General features: G+C 43.4%; 1 protein-coding gene across 1 annotated transcript in view; it reads left to right on the top strand.

Moving 5' to 3' along the window:
- The window catches only part of DSCAM (DS cell adhesion molecule), a 667,301-nt gene that overhangs the window by 476,867 nt on the left and 164,072 nt on the right, over positions 1-26,362 (top strand). The window contains exon 12 of the mRNA XM_031684569.2: positions 8,645-8,818. Within this exon, the coding sequence (XP_031540429.2) occupies positions 8,645-8,818 (174 nt within the window). The remainder of the gene's footprint in view (positions 1-8,644; positions 8,819-26,362) is intronic.

Raw genomic sequence — 26,362 nt, 5'->3', positions numbered from 1 at the left:
AGTGCTTACCTTCTGCTAACAAGATTGTAAAGTTTTGAAATATAGCATGCACTGTGTTAAATATTGCCCTTTACAATAATGATGAATCTAAAATAGATGACCGAAAATTCTGTCAAACCATGGTCAAGTCCACTTCCCTCAAATTAACCAGTACTGACCTTGGGACTGTTGTCTTTAGGGTGGATGAACTGGTTCACCATTGTTCTGTTAGCAAGAGTGATCACATTTATAAATCATGGAACCCTTCAAGTTAGGTTCATTTTCAGATTAAAAAAAAAAGATTTAATGGTTTTCAACTGCATCTGTGCTTTATCTGTCTCCATTAGGACCTTTTAGTAATGCAGAGGCTTCTCTTGGTCCAGATAGGAATTATTAGATAATCCCTTTCAGCTATTTAATTCAGAAAGCTTAGCAAAGATAGCTGAATTTTATATTGTAATTCTTTAGTATGAATGTGTCAACTATTATAAGTGTTTTTCTGGTGAAAATTCTTCGAGGAAAAGGAAACATTTAAGGTTTTGACATGTATAATCCTATAACTTTCTCACATTCTATCAGTATTTCATTAGATTTTCAAGATTGTAACATGGTTTTACATAATTTGTAAATCCCATAGCATTTTCAAATGTTCTGGTTTGCTGTACTATAGATGTATTTTTTAATTCTGCATTTGGCTGAATTTTCAGGTTGTGTGTATTAAACTAGATCTGGTTCCAAATTTGCAGTAACTTGAAGAAATGCATCAGCAGCCTTTATAGATTTTCAAATGACCAAATTTAAGCACTTAAATAAAAATTAAAGGTTTTTTCTTTGATTTTTAAGTTCCAATAATATTCTTTATCCTTACCCTGAAGAACATATTATCCATAAGAAGGCATTTTATAATTTGTGAAATCAAATCCTTAAAAGATACAATAAATTTATCATCTCAATAGATGATAAAAAGGTATTCATAATATTCAACATCCGATCTTAATTAAAAAAACAAGTACAAAAATAAGGTTTTGTTAAATAGGAATATAGGAGCACTTTTTAGGACCCAAAGTGCTTCGACAAATGAAAGAAAAAAAGACAAAAAGATACATAAGCAAAGAAGATAGAGTGTTCACCAAAGAGCAAGTACAAACTACTGATACATTCATGACAAGATGCTTAAACTTTTCTATAAGCAAACGCAACCCCAAAATTAGTAAAATCATGTAAATTAATGAGATATATGCTGTATTGATGAAGATCAAAAGATTAATAGTGTATATTTGTGAGGAAAAAAATTAACCTCAGCCACCACCAGTGGAAATAAAATTGCTCCTACTTTTTACTAAGCAACTTAGCAGTATATTTTAACACTTAAATGTACAAAATTCCACTTCAAGGATTAACCCAAGAGAATGCCTACCACTGTATCTTTCTCTCTATTGATGTTGATTGACAAGTGGAGAGGTTCATTTCAACATGATTCTTAGTCTTGTGGAGTGGGAAAGACATAAAGTCAACTACTCATAAAATGATTAAATAATTAGAAGCAGAAATTAGAAAAAACAAACAACAATCATGTGTGATTTCTATATGCCATACCCTAGCTTAAATATAAATGCATACACCACCCTATGAAGGAGATTCTGTTACCTCAATTTTACAGGTGGAAGTAAAGGAAATAAAGGTTACCTAATTACCTAGTTTCTCACAATGTAATTGCTGTGTAACAAATTACCAGTCAGGGTGTTGGCCAGGAATACAGTCATATCAAGGCTCAACAGGGGAAGCTCTTCCAACCCACTCATGTGGTTGCTGGCAGAACTCAGTTTCTCACAGACTGTAGGTTGAGGGAGACCCTATTGGAAGCCTCTCCATTAGGGCACTCACAATATGGCAGCTCACATTTCTGCAGAGTGAGTTCTGACCTCAGAGAGAGAGATTTAGAAAGAGGCCACAAACTTTTGTAACCACAGCTACTTGCCCAAGATCCACCACAGAGTAGCTGCTTAATAATTGGACAGTAAATACCATTTGGTAAAGGCAAATCACAATTTATATGGGCTTATACAAGATTAGGAAAGCTTTAGTCCCCCAGCCCCAGGATAATGGAATCTTGAGGAGAAAAGAGGGCAGCTACTTGTTTCACTGTTTAAATTTTTGAGAAAAAAATTCAGTTTCCTAGTCTGAAATTCTCATGTTTTAAAACCCCAATACGTAAACTAGTAGATAGCTTTCATTATTTTCCAAAATCAATCACACATTTACTGATATGTTCATTATTCATCAAATATTTGTTTAAATCTCCTGTGAATTTTCATATGAATTATGTTTTAAATGATCTATATTATACATGTTTCTCTTGTAATTTCACATTTTATACATTTTGACAACTTTTTAACTTTTCCCAAGGAATTAACAGATACAGGGATAAGAATGATTTTGTTCGTTTTGTCTCATTTAATAAAATATTCAGTAGCTGATACCGAGGAAAACAACGTATTGAAATTATTTTAAAATATTATTATATTGTAAAGACTTTTTCATCCATGATTTGAATTCTTTACAAATAAAGTGAATTAAATTTTTTTCTACTTAGAATGGTGTTGTATTTCATACATTAGGTAGGAGATACAGAACTAATCCGAATGTGTGAGTATTGTTAGTATATCCCCCCTTCCAACTTTACAATTATATTACATCTATGCTTTTCACATACCATTATATCAGATGTCAGCCAACAAGTCAAATTCTGCCCAAAACCTGCTTTTGTAAATAAATGTTATTGGGCCACAATCATGCTGATTTTGTTTATGTATTTTCTCTAGCTACTTTCATGCTTCAGTGGCAGAAATAAGTACTTGTGACAAACCATACAGCTAGCAAACCATAAAATACTGATTACTTGGCCTTTATAGAAAAAAACTTTCAATCACTGTCTGAAAATATTGAGAACTTTTTCCATGAACATGGTATAGTGCTCCATAACCATGTATTTAGGTCTTCTGTAACTGTCAGTAACTTTTGTAGTTTTCAGTAGGCCAGACTTGTTAAATTTGTCTCTAAATATTTAATGTTTTAATGCAAATTTATTTTTTATTTCAATTTCCAATTGCTTGTTACTAATATATAAAATAAAATTATTTTTGAATTTTGTATTTTGATGTATCCTGTGACTTTACTAAAAGCACTTACAGCAACATTTTTGTAGACTCTTTGATTATCCAAGTAAATATATCATCTGTGAATGAAGACAGTTACAGTCTTCTTTTCTAAATCGTATATATTTTATTTCATTTTCTTTTTTTATTGCTCTCGCTAGATTCTTTAGAACAATGTTGAATAAACAGAGCAAGACCAGACATCCTTATCTCTTTCTTGATTTTTGATGGAAAATAATTTCTTTTTTTTTGCAATTAAGTATAATGTTAGCTGTGAGTCTTTTGAAACCTTTTGCCAAGTTATTCCATTCTGTGACTAGTTTACTATGAGATTTTATCAGGATGTTTCATTCTATAAAATATTTTTTCTTTTTTCTTTTTATCTATTCAAGTAATTATATTGTGCTTCTTTTTCTCTCTGTTGATATGATGAATTTCCCTGACTAATTTTTGAATTTAAACCAACCTTGCATTCATAGAGTAATTCTCTCTTGATGATGACGTATTATTGTTTTTATATGCTGATAAATCCTAATGTTTGGTTAAGGATCTTTATGTCTATGTTCATTAGGGATATTGGTCTAGAGTTCTAAGGTCTTTGATTTCGGTATCAAAATGATACTGGCCTCATAAAATCAGTGGTAAAGTATTCCCTTGTCTTGTATTTTTTGAAAGACTTTGTGTAAAATTGATAATGTTTTTCTTTAAGTGTTAGATAGTATTCAGTAATGAAGCTGTCTGGGCTCTGAATGTTCTTTGTGGATGGTTATTGACTAAAAATTAAATTTATTTATAGATAGAGGATTATTAAGTTTGTCTACTTTTTCTTGAGTGATCTTTGAGAATTTGTATCTTTCCAGAAATTTATCTATTTAATGTAAGTTTTCAAATTTATTGGCACAAAGTTATTCCTAATATTTTTTTTCTATTATCCTTTTAATTCAAGTAGTGTCTACAGTGATGGCCTCTTTCATTATAGTTACTTGTAACTTGTGCCTTCTTTTTTCTTGATCAGTCCAACTAGAGGCTTATCTACTTTTTTCCCTAAAGAACTGGCTTTTGGTTTTATTTATTTTCTCTGTAGTTTTTCTGTTTTTTATTTCATTGATTTCAGTTTTCCTCATTATTTTCTTACTTACCCCTTCTTTGGGTTTTATTTGCTCTTCTTATAGTAGCCTCTTAAGGTGAATGCTTAAATCATTGATTTGTGATTTTTTCCTTTTCCGATACTAATGTTTAATGCTACAAACTTTCATCTACGTGTTGCTTTTAATTGCATCCCACACATTCTGATATGTTGTTTTCACGTTCTTATTCAACTCTAAATATATATATTTCTACTTATTCATGATTTCTTCTTGGATTCATGAGTTATTTAGATGTATATTATTTAATATTCAAATATTTGAGGTTTTCCCAGATATAGTTCTGCTATTGATTGCAATTTCAGTTTTTCTCTGGACTTAGAATATAATTTGTATTATTTTATCTTACAGCATGTTGTATTACGGCCCACAGTCTTGTCTCTTTGGATAGCAGTTCCACATGTACTCCCAGCCAGTATGCATTCTGCTAATGCAGGGTGCAGAGCTCTGTAAATGTCAGTGAAGTCAAATTGATTGATGGTGGTATTAGAGACTTCCATATTTCACGTATTATTTCTTCAACTCCTATCTTTTTTGCTTCTCTTTTTAGGCTGTAATTGCTCAATGTTAGAACATTTGATATTGTGCTAGAGCTCTAGGATAACCTATTCTTTATTTTTCACTCTTTTGCACTTTTTGTTTTAATCTGGATAATTTCTATTGACTTAGCTTCAAGTTATGTTCTCTGCCATGTCCAATCTGCTGATTAGCTTAAGGAATTCTTTAGAGTTAATATTGTGTTTGTTGTTTTTGACATTTTATTTATCTCTTTCATGTATTTTTAATATTCTTTCTGAATCCCCCACCAGTATATGGGTGTTAATCACAGTCATTGTAAAGTCCCTGTCTGATAGTTCCATACCAAGGTTTCAAAACTATTGATGATTTCTTCTCTGATTCTTTTTTTCTGACTTTTCTTGTGTGTGTCATATTTTATTGAATTTTGGCCATGGTGCGTAAAGAGTAGAAACTGAAGTAGGTTATGCTTTTTTCCAGTTCTTTACTTCTTACCTGCTTTCATGCCCAGGACCTTGTGCTCTCACCATGTGCCAAAGATAAAATTCTTTACCTGTGCCTTATATCCTTGCAGGGTTTTTCATGCTTTGCAATGAGGTCTACCTAGTTGTTTGCCTGTGACTCCAACTTTCTGATTCATTCAAAGAAAAGTATGATTTTGTAGATTAACAGTTTTTTGTTATTAGAATGGAAGTGTTATTCTTTTTTTAAAACATTTTTATTGAGTTATAGTCATTTTACAATGTTGTGTCAAATTCCAGTGTAGAGCACAATTTTTCAGTTATACATGAATATACATATATTCATTGTCACATTTTTTTTCACTGTGAGCTACCACAAGATCTTGTATATATTTCCCTGTGCTATACAGTATAATCTTGTTTCTCTATTCTACATATGCCTGTCAGTATCTACAAATTTTGAAATCCCAGTCTGTCCTTTCCCACCCCCTGCCCCCTTGACAACCACAAATTTGTATTCTGTCTATGAGTCTGTTTCTGTTTTGTATTTATGTTCTTTTTTTTTAATTCCACATATGAGCGATCTCATATCATATTTTTCTTTCTCTTTCTAACTTACTTCACTTAGAATGACATTCTCCAGGAACATCCATGTTGCTGCAAATGGTGTTATGTTGTTGGTTTTTATGGCTGAATAGTATTCCATTGTATAAATATACCATCTTCTTTATCCAGTCATCTGTTGATGGACATTTAGGCTGTTTCCATGTCTTGGCTATTGTAAATAGTGCTGCTATGAACATTGGGGTGCAGGTGTCTTATTGAAGTAGGGTTCCTTCTGGTATACGCCCAGTAGCAGGATTCCTGGGTCACATGGTAAGTCTATTCCTAGTCTTTAGAGAAATGTCTATACTGTTTTCCACAGTGGCTGCACCAAACTGCATTCCCACCAGCAGTGTAGGAGGGTTCCCTTTTCTCCACAGCCTCTCCAGCATTTGTCATTTGTGGACTTTTGAATGATGGCCATTCTGGCTGGTGTGAGGTGATACCTCATTGTAGTTTTGATTTGCATTTCTCTGATAATTAGTGATATTGAGCATTTTCTCATGTGCCTATTGATCATTTGTATTTCTTCCTTGGAGAATTGCTTGTTTAGGTCTTCTGCCCATTTTTGGATTCGGTTGTTTGTGTCTTTCTTATTAAGCCATATGAGCTGCTTGTATATTCTGGAGATCAAGCCTTTATTGGCTTCATTGTTTGCAAAAACTTTCTCCCATTTTGTAGGTTGTTGTTTTGTTTTACTTATGATTTCCTTTGCTGTGCAGAAGCTTGTAAGTTTCATTACGTCCCATTTGTTTATTCTTGCTTTTATTTCTGTTGCTTGGATAGAGTGCCCTAGGAGAACATTATTGAGATGCATGTCAGATAATGTTTTGCCTATATTTTCTTCTAGGAGGTTTATTGTATCTTGCCAGGACATATTTCACAGAACTAAAACAAATCATAATAAAATTTATATAGAACCACAAAAGACCTAGAGTTGCCAAAGCATTACTAAAGAAAAAGAAAGAGGCTGGAGGAATAACTCTCCCAGACTTCAGACAATACTACAGAGCTACAGTCATCAAGACAGCATGGTATTGATACAAAACAGACATATAGACCAATGGAACAGAATAGAGAGCCCAGAAATGAACCCACAAACTTTTGGTCAACTCATCTTCGACAAAGGAGGCAAGAATATACAATGGAATAAAGACAGTCTCTTCAGCAAATGGTATTGGGAAAACTGGACAGCAGCATGTAAATCAGTGAAGCTAAAACACTCCCTTACAACACACACAAAAATAAGCTCAAATTGGATCAAAGACTTAAACATAAGACAAGATACAATAAACCTCCTGGAAGTGTTATTCTTTTGTGTTTTTCTCCATCCTTAGTGGAAATGGAACCCTGTTATATATATTTTTGTTTGTTTGTTTGTTTGTTTTTTGTTTTGTTTTGTTTTAATTGAAGTGCAGCCAGTTATAATGTGTCAATTTCTGGTGTGCAGCACGCTCTCCCAGTCATGGATACACATACATACACTGAAGTTTTGTGTATCCTCTCTAGTTGTTCTGTTCTGATAGAAACCACCTGTTGGAGGGATTCTGCTTGCCCTTCTTATTCACTGTGAAAGGTCCCCTTAGATACATTATTAATTTCCTTTGTCTCTTTAGGGGCCCAGATATCTGAAGTAGGAGTAAGGGAGGGAAGGCATGGCCAAGTCTCTGCCACTGTGAGCTGAGGGTTGCCAAGAGGTAAATGGTCAGTTTGGTGTTGAGACAATGGAAGGAAGTGCATCCCCCTCTCGTTCCCTGGATGCAAAGCCTGACATTTCCTGCATGAACAGGTGACTGCCCACCTGTTCAGCTCCTATGTAGGTTCTGGGGACACAGAGACTAGCAGCTCCTGTCTAGAACACACATTCGGTCCACACTTCGGGCTTTCTCCAGGAAGGTGGAATTGGTCCTTATCCGTGAGTGTTACCCCCAAATCTTCTGACTCAGGTCAGAGAAGAGAGAAGCTCTATCAGCCTTGCAAGGCCTGGACTGCATCCTCTTAGTCCCAGAAGAGGGACAGGCAACCCTAGGTTAATCCAACTACCATCTTCCCCCAAATCTCCTGAGACCTTAATCCTGGGTTATTATTTCTAAGTTGATTTTCCAGAATGGTTTCACGTGGGTCTTTCATTTCCTTCATTCATCACATCTATGATCATAGCATATCACATCTGCACAATTATCTCTTTGAACGCAAGCACTCTGAAGAGAGTAGTGTTTTGGTTTTGTGCTGTCTTAGTGCAATGACCTGACTTATTTGTTTCAGTGACATTAAATGATGCCAGCAGTGCATCGTATTTCTAGGCTGGAAGCGACACACGTAGGAGAGAAGTCTGCAGTGCTGGGATTCTCCTTGTTGTCTCAGATGTGTGCATCACAGGAGGTCTTCAGGTGCCGTGTCCCTGAAGCACACCTTATTTGCATTCATGTTAAGTCCCTAGGAACACAAAAAATGTATTTAGTCACACGAGAGATGTCAACTTCTGTGAATAATTCATGAACTACTTAACACTCATCAAATTTGGCTTTTTAGGTAGGAACTATCTGTAGGGTCTCTTACTCTTTATGTCAGAATTTGAAATACAGTCATTTTGAATAAATGTGTTTTTCCCTAGACAAGAATTTCAACGTTGGAGGAAAGAAAAAAAAAACTTGGTGTATCTGGTGCCTGTTTTCTATGATGCATGTTCAGAATCCATCACTTCCTCTACTGGCCGAGGTGGCCTGAGCTCATTGCCTCCCCACATTGGTGTTTGCATTACCATTCCTCTTTTATTCTGTTCCAGGTGCTGGGGTCCCCCAGTTCCAACCAATTGCCCTGAATGGCCGAATTCAGGTCCTCAGCAACGGGTCTTTGCTGATCAAGCACGTCGTGGAAGAAGACAGCGGCTACTACCTCTGCAAGGTCAGCAACGATGTGGGCGCGGACGTCAGCAAGTCCATGTACCTCACGGTGAAAAGTAAGGAAGAAGAACACTTTGTTTTAACTAAAGAGGTCTCTGGGGGCTTCTATCTGCAGTGCTCTCCACACACACTGTTTCAAAACAAAACACAACAGGAACAAAATGTGGTTTGCTGCAGCTGGGGTTTGAGATTTTGCTGTCCTAAAAGCAGAGTGGAGAGGACGGGAGAAGTCCAGCTGGTTGTCACAGCATGCCTGTCCCCTCGTGTCTGGGGCAGGGAGCCACGTGCTTCTCTCTCTGGGATTCCCCTGACTTGAGGGAGATGGGCAAGGGCTCTGGGCCACCCAGCCCACCAGCGGCTTTCTGCCTTTCGCACCCACATTTCTCTCCTGTTGATTTTATTATGGAAAGGCCTAGAACACAGTCTCAGCTGTGTTCTTTTCAGATGTCTATTTTTTCATGCTTTCTATCATTTGCAAGCTGGCTTGTCCATAGATTTTCTTTTTAAGATCCTTATGAAATCAAGAAACTGGAAACTTCCTTATCAACACACACATACACACACACACAAACACACACACACACACACGCACGCACCCCTATGATGAGCTAAAACATGTAGTACTCTGCTCCGGGTCCATGTTGCTGACCCATTTTATAGGACGGGGCACCTTAGAGTGAAATTGTTTTTATACTTTGGTAACTAAACCACCAAAGAAAGGACGCGAAGTGGACCAACTTTTACTGAGCGCTGCTCACTAGCAAATGGGTGTGTCTAACTTATGGCAAAGGACTTACATCTTTCTCCATTTATATTCTTTTCTACTGGATAAATGGTGGTTTGTTTCTGACTACAGGCTTTGATCAGGCTTTGTCTTTATTTTAAATATGCTGTTGGTAGGTTGTCAAGGATCTCTGCCATGCTATTCATTAGGGAGATTGGATTTAAAAGTGAATTTCAGTGGTGTGTGAGAGAGAGAGAAAAAGATTTAAAGGCTAGCTACACGAAGACTTGTATCCATCCTGTTTTACTAAGAATTTATTCTGGTTAATCCATTCTTTCTAACAGAACAATGAAAATATCAAGCCACCTATTTGCTATACTTCTGTATCTTGGAAAATTATAGTTCTGAAATAAGGTTGCCTTGAAATATATTGGGCATGTATCCAGTACATAGTTTTAACTTCTAAATTTTATGCTCTGGAGGAACTGATTTGCAAGAATCTGAAGACAAATGATCACATTTCTTAAATCCAAGGTGGAAATGGTAATTTTTTTAAAATAATATATTGGTGAAATATAAAGGAAACCCAAGATCTGAAGACCAGTATTGACCAGTGTTGATCCATCTTTCCCCAGTGAAAGGGGTATATTTTGCAATTGCTTTTATGTATTTTAAATTTATAGAACACCTTTTTATCCCACTCGGGTGTATCTGGGCTCTACTAGATCCAGGACCGTGTGAAGGATGTAAGTACAGCAAACCATGGACCTTACCTTCGTGAGCGAAAGTGCTTACGTTTTGAGAAGGGAGAGAGCACGGCAGCCCGTCGAGCCTGCTGGTTGTGGTACAAGGTGCGGAGGGAGGTGCACGCAGATGTGTCTCTCAAAGGAGGACAGCACCGTCGTTCTGAGGGGATTAAGAGAGGGCTAACAATCTTCAGAGATGGGTAGAATTTAAAAATGCAGAAATTGAAGGTTTTCTCCTCACCTCCTCTCTCCATACCTTGGATGCTGGTAGTGGACGTAAGACTACAAAGTTATCCCCTGGCCCCGAGTGAGCTTTCTGTCTTGTGGGGCCGTCAGGCCTGGGTGTGGGTAACTCCTGTCCAGCTGAAACCACCGCGGGACAGAGAGCGGGACTCTGGGAACGCACAGATGAGGATGCGGTTTATACTCGCTTGTAGGATCCGTGACGACAGGATGAAGCGTGTGGCATCTGAGTTTTCCTTAGAAAAATAGATCTGGGTTTTTTTAAATATTAGATTCACTGAAGAATAACTTACATAGAGTAAGAGTCACTCTTCTAGGTGTACAATTCCATGAATTTTGATAAATACATATAAGTGTATAACTACCACCAAAATTAGCATATTGAACATTTTCCATCATCCCATAAAATTCCCTTGTGCCTCTGAGGGCATCTCTTCTCCCCATTCATGACGGCTACTGATACACCGCAGTTCTTTTAGTTTAGCCTTTCCAGGCTGTTATAGAAGTAGAATTGCTCATATGACTGTCTTTTCACTTAGCATAATAAATGTATGTTGTATTCAGTAGCTCCTTTTACTGGTGAATGATATTCTATTGTATGGATGTACAGCATCTGAGTTCAGTCCTAAGGAACGCAGTGGATTCCAAACGATAGGACTGTTGAAGGTACAGAGGTACTGGAGGGAGAGGGAGCAGAGAGAGCAGATGGAGGAACGCAGAAGACCCAAGGCAAGAGGGAACTGTGTGTGAATGTTGCAGCCGGCGCGTGGAGGGGGCTTCGAGAAAGAAACATTCACAGTGAGTGTTCATCACAGAGAAATGGTTCCTAGAGTTGGCCAGTCTTAGCTTCTCCCTCTTCAACCTCACAAACGACTAGTGGAGAGGAGCATTTATGTCACAGTTCATTTTACCAGTTCTTGATAACCCTCACGTGGCTTTATAAATTATTTCTGCTTCAGGCATCCAGTATTTTTAACCCTTTAAAATTGTAAAATTTAAATTCTGAGAAGTGAAAAATAATAATAATTTAATAAAGAGACATAGGAGCATGAAGAGAAAAGATGTCCAGTGAACATATCTGTCCCTCGGGCGGTACCCTTGAAGCAAAACAACACGGGGATGACTCCCCTTTGTTCCTTGTGTGTTTGCTTGACAGGATTATTATGTGCCTGAAAACTGATGCATTAGGCTATGCACATGGCAGTGGGAGATCTGCTGTTCTACTGAGAAAATGGGAAGCAGTGGGAGCTCCGATCTGACGCGGGGGAGGGCAGAGCTGGTTGCCTGCTGCCATGCACCCCTGTGGTGTAGCAGGAGTCTTCCCGATACCGCAGCAAGGAAGGTTCTGGGCTGTCCTCCCCTGATGTTACTCAGGCTTGTATCAGGCACAGGGAATCAAAGCTGAGATGTTTACAACTCTTATTTCTTCAAGTAATTTTTTTGTCCTATTCTTCTTTGCCTCTCATTCTAGAACACATGTTAGCTCACTTGATATTGTCCCAATATCAAGATTTCTGGTTCTTAGGTTATTTTTCTTCAATCATTTTTCTCTCTCATCAGGTTGCATGTTTTTAAATCTACTTTAGTCTTTCCTGGCTCTTCCTTCATCTCTCTCCAGCACGTTGTAAGCTCATGCACACCTGTGCTGAGGTGTTCATTTTAGTTATTTCAATCTTCAGCTCTGGGATTTCATTTTTTGTATTCTCTATTTCTTTAATGAATTTCCAATCTGTCTAATTATGATGCATATATATTAATTTGTGATGATGGACATATTTATGATAGTTGTTTGACTCCTTGTTTGTTATTTACACCTGAGTGTTGTTCTGGTCAGTTTCTGTTGACCACTGTTGTTTTAGTGTGGGGCACGTTTTCCCCGTTGTTTTGTGTGTCTGGTAATTTTTTAAAATCAGATCCTGGATGTCGTAGGTGACACACTGCAGAGACTCTAGATTCTGCATTCTCCAAAGGGTGGCCTTTGTGTTAGCAGAACCTCAGTTAGCTGGACTTGACCTCCAAAATCACCCCCCACCTTGCCTTGGGCAGCAGTTGAAGTCTCTGGGCCATTCTTCCAGCCTCTGGTGATGCTTTTCCCCTGAGCCCCTGTGATCTCCTGAATTGTTAGTCGTCATCCAAGATTTGGGCAGATTGTATATGCAAATACTGGGACTTACACTCACTGTGACTCCCTTCTTCCCAGGGTTTCCCCCTGACGTTCTGACAGCTCTGCCGGTCCTCACTCTGTCCTCTGTACGTGGAGCTGATAGGTGGTGGGAATGTGCAGCGGTCCAGCTGCTCTGGACAGCAGTTTAGCGCTTCCTCAAAAAGTTAAACATGCAGTTATCATATGACCCAACAATTCCACTCCTGGGTATATACCTGAGATAAATGAAAACCTGTGTCCACATGGATACCTGTATATGAATGTTTATAGCAGCACTATCCATAAGAGCTAAACAGTGAAAACAATTCAGGTGGCCATCAACTGGTAAACGGATAAACCAAATGTAGTATATCATGTAATAGAATGTCACTCAGTCATACAGGCAAGTGAAGCCACGATGCATCCTGCAACATGGATGTACCTTGAGAACATTCCGCTAAGTGAAACCGGGCACAAATGACCATATATCATAGGATCCCATTCATATGAAATGCCCAAAACAGGCAAATCCATTGAAACAGGAAAAAGATTAGTGGTTACCAGGGCTGGAGGGGTGGGCCCACAGAGAGTTACTGCTAAAGGGAACAGGGTTTCGTTTGGGGATATGGAATGTTCTGCAATTAGCAAGTGGTGGATGTTGCAGGATTCTGTGAATAGACTGAAAAACACTCAACTATACACTGTAAACATGAGTTTTATGGTATGTGAATTACACCTCAACAAAGCTGTTTTTTAAAAGAAATCCTAGAATATCCAGCAATTTCTAATGAATCTTCGCCACAGCTGTTCAGAGTTCAGGTTCTGGAATTTGATAATCTGTTTTCAGGTCCCAGCTCCATGGCTTCTTAGTTGTATAAACCTGGGGGAGTCCTCTAGCCTTCCCAAGCCCCGTGTTCCTCTCCTGTAAAACGGAAATAATTGTGCAGACTGTCTAAAGCTGTGAGGATTAAGTGACAGGATGCTCTGGCAGTGAGTGTCTAGAAAGAGGAAGGAGCAGGTCGTCACTAGCGGAAGTGGCTGCGCTCAGACCTACTCCCCCACGGATACTTCTGCATTGAGTTTGTTGTTCCTTTTTCAAAACGTTCCTGTGCCCTCGTCACGCGGCTCAACAGTTGTGTCTGTGCGACACAGTAAAGATTTGATAGGAACCTGCCTGTCCTCCCCTCACTGTTGCTTGAAATTTTCCTTGCTTTCCTCATGTGTCTATTCTTCCAGATAAACGTTTGTCTATTTCAAACAAACAATCATTGGGGGTGACTAAAATTTCATCGCATTTGTAGAATAACTTGGGGTGGGGGACCCGCATCTTTGCAGCACTGAGTCCTCACACCCAGGAACATGGAGCTTGTGCTTTCTCTGTTCTACCTGCGTGTCCCTTACTGGAGGTGTGCAGTTTTCTCCATCTGGGACATAGGCATATTTTATTATTTTTCCCCACAGAATTTTGAATTTTGTATGCTATTTTAAGTAGATATTTTGCCTTTCCCTTTTATGTGTACAGTTGATTCCCCAGTTCTTAATAATTTTATGTTATTATCAGACTCCAAATGTTGTTGGAATGTTTTTGCAGTTTTAACAGCTTCATGGTGGGATGATCTATGACCAGAAGTCTCAAAGATATGTGCATTTCAGTTTCAATAGCAGCTTACTCATCCTTTCATTCATTCAGCAAACATTTGCTACATTCCTCTATGTGCCAAGAAGTCAGTCACGCATCTGAGCTGGGATTCTCAAACCCCTGTGCTCCCATCTCATGGTGGGTCCATGCCCGCCAGCCACAGCCCACCAGCCTCACACAAGTAGTAGATGAAGTTGGGTTTTTCCTTGGCTTGTGGGAGCACACACACTATGGAGACCAGTGGGGTGTCTGCATATGAGGGTGTCAGAAAGGATGTGCTGGGTACCTGGGCCTGTGTTAAGGGATTTGGGGCGATGGTCAAGGAAGCAGCACTCGGCTCGGAATTGGATGCTGTTGGCAGTGGGGGTGATTCCACGACTGGATATCTTGTAAAGCTCATCCATGACTTGGGAGGGATGGAGCCAGGCCAAAGCTGTGGTTAGTAAAATGCAGTCGTCTCTCAGATGAGCGAGGACAGTGGATGTTTGGTCATTCTGTTGTGTATCTGGACGACAGTGCTCCTGCTGTGTCTGCGTTCACATGATGATGGAGTGGGCTTGTTTCATCTTGTTCCATCTCAGCCCCAAAGTAGCCTTGTTCGCTTATGCTGTTCTGTTAAACTGTTTACATTCAACAAGAGAGCACCAAGCCCGGCCAGGAATACTCAGCCAGCTCCTGGACCTCAGGGGCTGCCTTTCTCTCTTGTGTTTCTCTGAATCATTGCTGTCACATCGCTGATTTAACATAATTCCCTTGGAAAAGAATGCAGAAGACAATGGGTAGTTTTGTATAAACACAACAAAAGGAAAGAAAAGCAGCTACAGATAAATGTCATCTTCAGGGACTACTGGACCACTTTTTGGAGGGGAGAGTTAATTAGGTTTATTTTATCATTTTTTTTTAATGGAGGTACTGGGAATTGTGGTACTGGCCAGGCGTGCACTCTACCACTGAGCTATATCCTCGCTCCAGACCATTTTTATTGTGACCTCAGTGGGAATAAGCTTACAGCCCATCTGTCTTGTTATGGACCTTGCGAACAGGGGCATGGAAAACAGCTAACAGAAAGGTGAGGCTTAGAGATGTTCCTCTGATGACTTATACCATGTAGAGTCTGGGTATCTGAAATGCTGAAATGCTCACTGTTCTCTTGGGGACTCCCAGGTTTGACTTTCTGCAAGGCAGTCCGAACTACTCACGTTAGGACACATCCAAAGACAGCAGCCCCGGAGAAGGTGACTGAGGAACATCTGTAATGCAAAGGCGGGTCCTGGAGGGATGCCCTGGCCGCCAGGGAGTGACTGGCCATCTGCTCTTTGCAGTTCCAGACATAGTTGTGTCAGCAGGACAGAGTTGGGGTGGGAAGTGAGCCTTTGAATATATGTTTTCCCATTTATTCAGTTAAATCCCACACCCTTAGCCAGTTCATGCCAGCACCTCAAGGGGGAGGTTCTGGCACGTGCATCTGTCCACGTAGCTGCTGATCTTCAGGGGGTCACAGAGGAGCAGAGCCCATTTACACACAGACAAGTACAAGCCCCCTCACTCTGAGCGGAACAGGTACCTGATTTTTAGCTCATCCTGGGCACCAGAGTGTGGTTTTTATGGTCAGTGTTCTGTATCAAGCACTGAAGGACCACACAAGGTTTTATAAGCATGATGCAAGCAAGCATTGTTGAGAATGACTGACTCAATACTCTTATTTTCTCTAAGGAGACCCATAAGGTAAATATTGTTCAGGTGATTCTAATTTAGTCTTCTGCCTAAGGAGATGGCCCAAAGGCATCGCTTCCTGCTGGTGGGGCCTGATTCTCACCCCGGAGGTCCATCCAGAGAAGTCCCTGCCCTGCTCCCTGTACCTGGTTACTTAGCTCATGTCCTTGCTCAGAGTGGAGTCCTGATTGTTCATGAGAGGGGAGCTGGGAGCAGGAGAAAGCTTGATGTGTCTCTTTTGTGGTGCGATGGGTGCAGAGGACAGAGTTCTGGGAGGAGGGGCCAGGATGAAGCCCTTACAGCCCACGAGGATGTGCCCTTGGATGAGCCTTGTCCTCTGTCCTTTCTCCTAATGAGTGTATCTGTGTCAGCTTTGTCTTTAAAAAAATGAAATCACGTGAGATACTTCGGTTTGCATCTCCTTTTTTGTTTGACAATATCTCCTAATTGTCTTTCTAGGTAAATATGTGTAGCTTCATCTCATTTTTTTTTCATTTTTTTAAAACTTTTTATTAGTTTTTAGGGGTTTTTTTGCTTGTTTATACTTTTTTGTTTATTTTGGGGGGAAGGTAATTAGGCTGTTTGTTTGTTTATTCCATCTTATTATTTCTAACAAGTGCGTCACATTTCACCGCGTGGTTTGGCATCACTTTTAAATCCGTTCTTTTCTTAGACATTCAGCCTGGGAACCATTTCGTGTGTTCGTGTCCCTTGAGAATAACCTCCTCTGGGCCTTGTAAGTGGGTCCTCCCCACTGTTTGCAGCGGGAAGAAACGCAGCAGGGAATGAGCAAGAAAGCTGAGGCTAGACCATAGCAGACCCTGAGGGCACGTTTCAGAATGTGTATTTTTTGGTTTTCATCATTTCTCCACTTTTCAGCTACTTGCTCCTGGAGAACAGTTTTTTCTCCCCAGAGACACAGGTCGCACGCCCAGTCCTCTGTGGCTCAGCTCTAGATGTGATACGAATGGGCTGTTGCTAGAAAATCGAACCAGAATAAGTCAGATGTGCTTTGCAATTCTGAGTCTATAGCTATTAATTTTGAACGTGACAAAGGAGAGAAAAAGCACATTTTCTTCAAGGCTATTGATAATGCAGCAAAGGGAAGGCACAGCCCTCTGAGAAGAATGAGGAGGAAAGGGAGTTTGGTGACCGTGTGTTGTGCTAACAGGGGCATGGCATGGTGACTGCTGTCACGTCCTCACACTGTTACCTTGTCCTTGCGTTGAGAGCAGAGGAGAGTCAGGATAAGCCCAGGACCGCTGAAATAGTTGCCGTCTCCTGAGTCGTCTGCAGACGCACTCCTGAGACCGCCGACGAGCCTCCCTTTCTCACGCGCCCCCGTGGGATTATTTCTGCAGCTGTAACAAGTCGGGGCGTGACGATCGCCTCCCGCGTTGTTACTGTTACTGCGCAGGCGCCAAGTGGATCCCCTCCGCTCGGCGATCCTACCCCCCAGGCAGTGGTCTTGCGTGTGTGTCTGTGTGCCTGTAACAATTACCTTTGTTTTCTTCTCTCTCTTCCCTCCTTACCTTACAATAAAGACGCATTAACTTTACATCATTGTGTTTAAGTTGTAAGACATCAAGGGGAAGAGTGAAAGTCCCAGGTACTTCACCTCCTCTTCTGAGGAAGGGGTCGGAGCGGTTTAGGTCGTACACAGGACAGTTCTATCGTGTTAGGTGGAAGTATGGCCTGGCTGTTGTCTTTATTCAGCGATGAAGTGTGGCGTAAGGAAGTGTGTATCGGTGCTGCGTTGACACGCGGTGAGCTTGCAGTAGTTAATGTATTATGTCGACTTGGCTGGGCCACGGTGCTCAGGTGTGTGGTCAAACACCGGTTGAGATGATGCTGTGAAGGTGTTTTTTTGCATGAGATTAACATTTGAATCAATAGACTTCCAGAAAAGCAGATTTCCCTCCTTAATGTGGGTGGGCCTTGTCCAACCTGTTAGAAGTTCTTAGAGAAAACAGACTGAGTTGCCCAGAGGGAGAAGGACTTCTGCCTCCCAGCTGCCTTCTCACTGGAGCTGCCAAAGTAACTCTTCCCGGGGTCTCCGCCCTGCCAGCCTGCCCTGTGGATTTTGGACTTGCCAGTCCCCATAATCACATGAGCCTGTTCCTTAGCACAATCTGTTGGTACCTCCAGCCTCTCAGTTCTCTTTCTCCAGAGGGTCCTACAGTTACAGACTTCGGTGCTAGCGGCTGGCAGCTCAGGAGGGACCATGTGTCCACATGCACCTTGTAGCGGCGGCTTCCGCAAAGTCGTACATGTTAACATGCCATGGAAGTCCCACGTTGTTTACGCAGAGTTGGAACTGAAAATATTCTCTACAGGCACTCAGGGTCAGGCTTTTGATTTGGGAATACCCCCAATTTAAAGTTGGAAATATGCATTGGATACCCACTACATTTAGTTTCTCTAGCTGCCGTAACAAATAACCATCACTTAGTGACTTAAAAAAAGTAAAATGCTCCCATTGATGATCTCAGAGTTTGCAGGTTTAGAAATCTAGTGGGCTCAGCTGGCTTCTCTGCTTTCATCTCACAAAACCAGAATCAAAGTGTCACTGGGGCGGCGTTCCATTCTGAGGCTCTGGGGGAGAATCCACTTCCAGGCTGTTCAGGCTGTTGGCAGAATTTTGCTCCTTGTGGCTGTAGGACTGAGGTCCTTGTTTCTGGGCTGGCTGCCACCTGAGGGAGCGCCCTTCATCCCATGAAGCCTTTCTGTCCCTTGCGTGAGATCACTTGCATGTCAGGGGCAGCAAGCTCAGGTTGAGTCCTTCTCTCACTTCTGATCCTCTGACTCTGCTCCTGCCCCACCCCTCCTGCCTCTCCTGCTGCTGCACAGACTTATCTGGGGCCTCTGCTGTCCTCTTCCACCTGTAGGTCCAAGGGCCATGTGATGGCATTGAACCACCCAGATAATTCATAACAATCTCCCCTATTTTCAGGTCAGCATTAGCAACCTTAACTCCATCTGAGAATTACATTTCGTCACATAGGGTAACATATTCATATTCCAGAGATCTTGAGGATGCCACTATTCTGTCTCAACACCTGCTAGGAGCCCTTATAGTTCACCAGAGAAGAGTCATGGGCCAATGACAGATCTATTATAATACCACGGCAGACCATGACAGGGAGTTGTAGGGTGGCATCTGGCTTCAGGAATCACACGACAACAACGGAGCAGGAGCTGTCGGTGTCATTGCCCCCAACCCACAATACCCAGTGCACTGCCACCTACACGGTAGGTGCTCAGTGGTTGAATGAATGAGTGAGTAGAAATAAAAGTTGAGCAGAAGACTACAGATAATGAAATTATCCCTGCAGGGTGATTTGGCATCCTTTATTCACCTGTTCATTCCATAAGTACATGTTGAAGATACGCTCCAGACTACGTTCGACGCTGGGCCCTGGGGAGTCAGCAGTGAACAGACCAGGGACCTTTCCCTCATGGCGCCTCCAGTCTTGCACTGACATGTATCCAGATGAATAAACGACTAGTGCCGTGGAAGCAGTACAGCAGGTGCTCTGGTGGCATGTGGTGAAGGCCCCATGCGGGGTGAGTGAGCAGGAGACTCAGAGGTCGCTGACTTAGAGATGGAAAGCTGAAAACAAAGAGGGGTGTCGTAAGCTGGCTTCCAGGAGAGGGAGACTCGAAGGTGGGAATTTGTGTGCAGGAAGCTGACTGTGGGGCACTTGGGGTTGGTGCCGATGAGGGAGGCAGGAGGTACAGGCAGAGGGAGACGCTGGGGAGCAGGTGCAAGCGGGGCCCTTGCTGACTCTGCAGAGAGCTGTGGAGCTGACCTGGCCCTGCCGAGGCTGAAGGCTTGGATCTCACGCCCATCAGCCAGTCACCTTGGCTCTCTGTGTTAAGTTGCAGTGCGCCTCAAATCTCTTGGAGTTTGGTATAATGTATGCTTCTAGTGATTAGAAAACCTTGCAACTATAATAATCAAATACGTTTAGTACTGTCCACTGTATATTTTCTACAAAGAGAATTATTGAAAAATGTGGTCTTGATGGGGCCTGGTTGGGGAAGTGTAATGAATCAGTTCTTGTTTTCTCGCATGACTGCCTTCAACTGGGTTCTGTCGAATCTCCTGTGACAACTTCCCGGGCAGGTCCTAGAGCTTGCAGCTTGCTTCCTTGCATCATAGTGGCCGGTCTGACTTAAACTGTGACACTGCACCCTCCCCCTGGCTGAAGAGTCTGGTCTTTCATTCTGGTCACCTTCTTGTCCTGAGTTGGATCACAGGAGGAGACGGTGAGGGACAAAGGGGCCCTTATTTTCGCGACTTGTAATTTCTCTGATACTTACCTATCAAAGTTCTCTAAATGGCAAAAGGCCTACACTCCAACCCCGTTCTCTGACACCAGCTGGGTGTCCTCCAGTACAACTCAGGTCTGACACTAACTACCTATGCTTAGTGTCTGACCCCACAAAATTAAAGGGCTTGGTCCCACAGAACTGCCCTCACTTCAGATGCCAGCATGAAGTGGGGTCCCCAGGCTACTCACAGGTTTGCAAGGCCAGCTACAAATTAGGGGCTTCCTACCATTCCCTCGGGTTTGATATTTTGCTGGAAGGACTCACAGAACTCAGAAGAGTGCTCTGCTTAACAGTGAGTGTTCTATTTGAAAGGATCTGAATGAACAGCCGGGTGAACAGGTTTACAGCATAGATCTGGTCCTGGGCACGGGAGTTTCTGTCCCTGTAGGGCAGGGCAGGGCACTCACCCAGTACATCCATACGTTCAAAACCAGGAAGGTCTCCAAGGCTCTTTGCTCAGAGCTGTTATCTAAGCTTCATTACTGGATGTGACTGATGAGACCCTGCTGGAACTCAGTCTCCAGCCATGCTCCCTTCCCCAGAGGCTGGGAGTGGGAATGATCACTGTTTGCTAATCAGATGCTTCGTCTTCTTGGCATCACCAGCCCCTCCCTAGAAACTGCCAGAGGGTCCACCTAGAGTTACCTCATTAACACAAATCCTGCTAGGCAGAGAGGAGTTCATCGTGAATAACAGAAGACGTTCTCAGCATTCAGAGATTTCCAAGAATTTTGAAGCTCTGTGCCAAGACTCAAGGTCAAAGACCAGGTATATTCCTTATTAGAGCACATAGCCAGACATGGGCTCCATTCTGAAAACATGTGTGACTTATTTGGCAGGTGATTTTCAGGGGGATGAGAAAGAGATAAATAACTGCCCCCCCCACGATGCTCCCCACTCTCATGCAGAGATACTGGCCTTTGGACCTGCTCCTGGTAACCAACTGTCCTGGATAAGGCACCAGTCAAGCGCGGACAGTTTCTGCAGTGCTGGTGGAGTCCCATGCGCCCTTGTCCTACCTCTCCCTCCATCTGACATCTCTCTCCCTCTGACTTACTTTTCTCTGCTCAGGTAGGTGTACGGTGGATGAACATGTCACCTCCCACTGAAGCAGCAGTTGCGGAACATGACCTCTATTCTCCCAACCTCTGTGGGGATTCTCTTGTTGCCCCCTCACTTGTGTTTGAGGGGGACAGGTGACACAAGCCATGGCACTCTCTCATAACTCAGGACCACTTCCTCTTCATCTTCCATTTATCCCAATTTTGTTTTATGCTGCGGAAAAGGATGGGGACTGGGATGGTGGTTGGAAGTAGCAGAGCTTAGTGGGAATCTGGTCCCAAGATTCTAGAAAGTTTAAGGACATGACAGCGTGTGTCACAGAAACCACATCAGGGACAGTAGTAAAAGTCCTGCTTGGCATCCACTTGCATTTTCTTGGGCACCTAGTCAACCCTTTTTAGGAAAATGCTTTTTTCCTGATTATAATAATTATACGCGTTCCCAGGTCTTTTTAAATGGAATAATACGTTAAAAAGCAGAAGAATCTCCCCTGACCCCAGCATTCACAGATGGTGTTTTAAAGGACGCCTCGTAGAAGGAACTCTCTTTTCCTGCCCAAGATCTGAAAAATGTGAATGAGACAAAGGAGTCAAATAATAGCATTTCATTTGTCACTGACAGAAGTGACGTGGGACAGTGCTGCTTACATCTACGAGGAAGTGAACTTCCTGACTGGAGCCAAGACTCCAACAGTTGCTCCCAGGCCGCCCTAAGCATCCCTCGCATCCTGGCGGCCTCTGCCCACCCAAAGCACAGACCCACCACGCACGCTTCACAGCACCACGGGTACCCATGGCCTTGCAGCAGAGTACCCCGGACTTAGCTGTTTAGAACAACATACACTTATCAGCTCCTAGTGTCCAAGGGTCAGGAGTCCAGGGACGGCTTCCTGTGTCTCTTGAGGCCGCAGTCAGCTTATCAGCCGTGCCAAGGTGTCACCTGAAGGCTCCGCTGGGGAAGACTGTGCTTCCAAGTTCCCGTGGTTGGTGTCAGGACTGAGTTCCTTGCGGGCTGTTGGACTGAAGACCTCAGTTCCCACTTGGCTGCTGGCCAGAAGCCGCCCTCAGTTCCTTGCAGGGAGGGTGTCTCCACCGTGGCTGCTCGCTTCACCGAAACGTGTGAGTTGAGGAGGCAGCAGAGAGTCGCAAGATGGAAGTTAGGATCTCCGTCACCTGAGCACGGAAGTGACACTGTATCATGTTTGTCGTGCTGCCCCCACTCAAGAGGAAGGGATTCCTTGAGGTCGTGGGTACCAGAGGCAGGATCACTGGGGGCTGTTCTAAAGTCTGCCCACCAGAAGGTGCGTGTTTCTGCCAGCCCCCCACAAGAAGCAGAGGAAAAGGCAGTGCAATGTACTCCTGTTCCTCCCTCCGAACCCACTCCTTCTCCCCAGCCGGGGTGGCAGTAGGGGAGGCGAGGAGCGTTACGCCGGAGAGCTGACCCCGTGGAAGGAAGAGCGCGGCAGGGGTGCTGGGAAGCATCCCTTCCCTCCAGCACACCACAAGCAGACGTCTGCTTTCTCTCTGCTTGCACGTGCTTATACATTTTTCTAATCCTACAAATACCGGAACTTACTCTTGGATCACCCACCCTTGTTCTGATCTATGTGCTGTCGACAGTTTTCTGTCATTCAGTGTGATGCTGCCATGGGCTTTTTAGTGGTCTGCCCTCTCCATCACTTGGCTAGTCCTGTGTGGGTTTAGCCCTGTCCTTGGTGGCCAGTTTTGCCTTTTTTTTTTTTTTTTGCTGTATCAGCAGCACAGCTTCTACACCACATTTCATCTATGCACAAAGACATTTCAGGCTGCGTGCTCCAGACAAAGGAGGTGGGAGCCCAGAAATCTGCAGAGAGGCCTCCACTGCACATCTTGTGATATCACAGGGTGGAGATGAGGTGCTTGGTAGTCCAGCTGTCCCTGACACTGACCCGATTAGCTGGGAAGGATGCCAGGAAGGAGAGGGTCTGGGAGACGCCGGAGGCAGGTAAAGTTTGCTCACAACCCAGCCTGTCACTCATTTATCATTCAAGTCTCGAATGTGCCAATGAAGGCCATCATTGAAGCACTGCTTAATTACTTCCAGCAACCTCCGTGGACACCGGCTGTCAGTAATCCTTCAAATGTTCTCATTAGCGGCGAGGCTGGGAACGTCATCATGACCCAGCGCGGCTCAGCAGCCGGCCCCACCACCAGGGCACCTCAGCGCTGTCTTAATGTGCGAGTTGCCCTTTCACTGATGAGCAGCAGAGATGAAAGGAGGCCACAGCGAGGCCATCTGGGGATTCAGAAATTCTGGGCTGATTCTTCCTGAGGAAGTAGGACAGGCCCACATGTTGCACTGCATTAGCAGGCCATTCATCACAACGTCCACTGTGAGTGTGGGATGTTAAAACAATTAAAACAAACCACAGAAGATGCATCAGGATAATTTAAAGTGTTACATCTCCAGCTCTCGAAGCTATGCCATTTACCTCCTCTCCTCTCTTGATACCTTCCCTTCCTGCCCCCACACATCCTTCAGCACAAGGGTCCTCATCTCCCTGTTCCCATGTTTCTCATCCACGCACCTGACTTTTCCTTAAAATAAAACTGTTCAGCCCTGTAGGAATGTTTCAGAGATCTCAGACCCAGAGAGAATGGTGGGCTTCCCAGAGGCTGCATGGATGAAGCTCAGAACAGAGTCCAAGAATTTCCAGCCTTTCCTGGGTCGCTCTGCCTGCCTGAGCCTGGTATTGCAGGGCCCTGCCAGGACATGTGCAGTCCGATTTAAATGCAAAGATCGTGAAGTCAAGGTCACGGTGAGTGGAATCTGCAAAAACAGCAGGAGGTGGCAGCCGAAGTAAATTCTGCAAAAACATCTGGGCTTAAAAATCAACAAGGAAATGAGACGAATGAACTAAATTACAAAACAGAAATAGACTCACAGACATAGAACACCAATTTATGGTCACCAGCGGGGAAAGGGGGTGGTGAGGATAAATTAGGAGTTTGGGATTAGCAGGTGCAAACTACGATATGCAAAAGAGATAAACAATAGGGTCCTTCTGTATAGCACTGGGAACTATATTAAATGCTTTGTAATAGCCTATAATGAAAAAGATTATGTATATATATATGTATTTTTAATTGAAGTATAGTCAGTTACAATGTGTCAGTTTCTATATGTATGTGTATGACTGAATCACTATGCTGTGCACCAGAAACTAATACAGCATTGTAAATCAACTGTACTTTAATTAAAAAAAATAAATCAACAAGGAGACCACAGTGTTTACTCACAACAGCTCTGCCAGGCCTGAGACCTGTGTCCACGTGGGGGCCTCGCTCCCCTGAGGGACAGTGCTGAGTGGCCTGGCTCGGGTCCACGTGGAGGCCTCATGCCCCTGAGGGACAACAGTGCTGAGTGGCCTGGCTCGGAGGCCCAGCCCTTGATGCAGGTTCTGGCAGTATTAGAATCTCGTGCTCCGGAGCCAGCGCCCCCTCTGGGTTCTCTCACCACCAATGGGCAGCATGCCCCTTCCAGGCCAGGGGATCCCCCTTCCTCTCCATCAGGCAGTGGTCGCACAAGATCTCTCTCCTTCCCTGTGAAGTTGTGACCTCAAGTCTGGGCATCCCAGGCTACAAAGAGAGTTTTTGCCTCACTCCTGCCCCTGGAAACCCAGCCCACTCCACACTTCAGAGGAATAGCTGCCGTCCCAGACAACCTCCGGGAACCTCCTGGGACGTTGGCTCCACGTGTGTCCTTGTTGGCAACACAGCAGATCCTCCATTCCAGAAGTCTGGACTCCCCAGCAGGAAGGGACCTCACCCAGTCCCCTGGTCCTGCTTGAGGCTTCAGCTCTCTCCAACAACCGGGGAAGAATCTCATCTAGCCTTGATTTGAATGCATCCATTGGCAGAGAACTCACTACATTTACAGGCATCTTATTCTAACTGAAATATCATGACTGTTATTTTGGACAATACTATTGAATTCCTACACTATTCTAGGAAACATGCTAGATATTTTCAATATGTTTACATACTGATTTCCAACAGCACCGCAGTCATCTGTTTCCCTTGGTTCAGATGATAAACTGATGTTCTTGAAGGTTAAGATGGACTCAAGGTCACATATAGGGTGATCAGCTGTCCTGGTTTGCCTGACATTCTCGGTTTTAGCATTAAAAATTCAGTGTCCCAACACAGCAGGAAGTGAAGGAGCTGAGGTTCAACCCTTTGTTCTTCCAGACCGCTCACCAAGGCTTCTGCCTGTTTTTCCAGTTCTGCTCTTCAGAGTCTTAATCAGTGCTCTGCTTTTCTTCCACGTTAGTTCCACCGCCACCAAGTCCTTAGCGGGGCACACCCACCCCCCCAGGTCCTGTTCGGCTGGGGTCTCTGCTTTGGTTGGCCCTGCTCCTTGTTGGGAGTGGGGAAAGTGGGTAGGGGACCCCTGTTCACTCAGACCCCCTGGAGATGCCTTCTGATGACCCTGTAAGGAGCAGGAACCTGGATCTTGTCCGAACTCAAAGATTGTTCCTTCTCCACTGCCCCCATCCCCCATCCTGGCTAGCTCATCATGAAAGCTGCAAGCATCATTGAATGATGAGGGATGTGGAGCCCACAGCAGTCCAGAGATTCATTTACCTGCTCGGACAGGCCCAGGTACTATATTTTCCTCACTTCTGGACTCCTGGGATCAAGGGAAAGGAGGAATTATGAGCTCCAGTGGCTCAGGCCACCCTGCCTGCCAGCACCCACCTGGAAGGAGAGACACAGAGGGGCAGGCTGTGCTCCAGGACTGTTGCCGGGCAACTGCCCTTCATCCCCAGGCCTCCCTGCAGGAGGGGTGGAGGCGGGGAGTTGGGGTCTGCAGAGGTTGTGCTGTGCTGATGCCTGGCAAGCTGTGATGCTCTGGCCGCTCTCCCAGCCCCCTCTTCTCTCAGGCATCCCCGAGGAGCTCAAGGAATTCCGGCAAACAGGAGAAGGTTCTCAGATGGGAGGCTCGCTCTTT

The sequence above is a fragment of the Vicugna pacos genome, chromosome 1, assembly GCF_048564905.1.
Source record: "Vicugna pacos chromosome 1, VicPac4, whole genome shotgun sequence".
Lineage (NCBI taxonomy): Eukaryota > Metazoa > Chordata > Mammalia > Artiodactyla > Camelidae > Vicugna > Vicugna pacos.
Note: the sequence above shows the minus strand (reverse complement) of the source record. Positions and strands in the feature narration are given on the sequence as shown.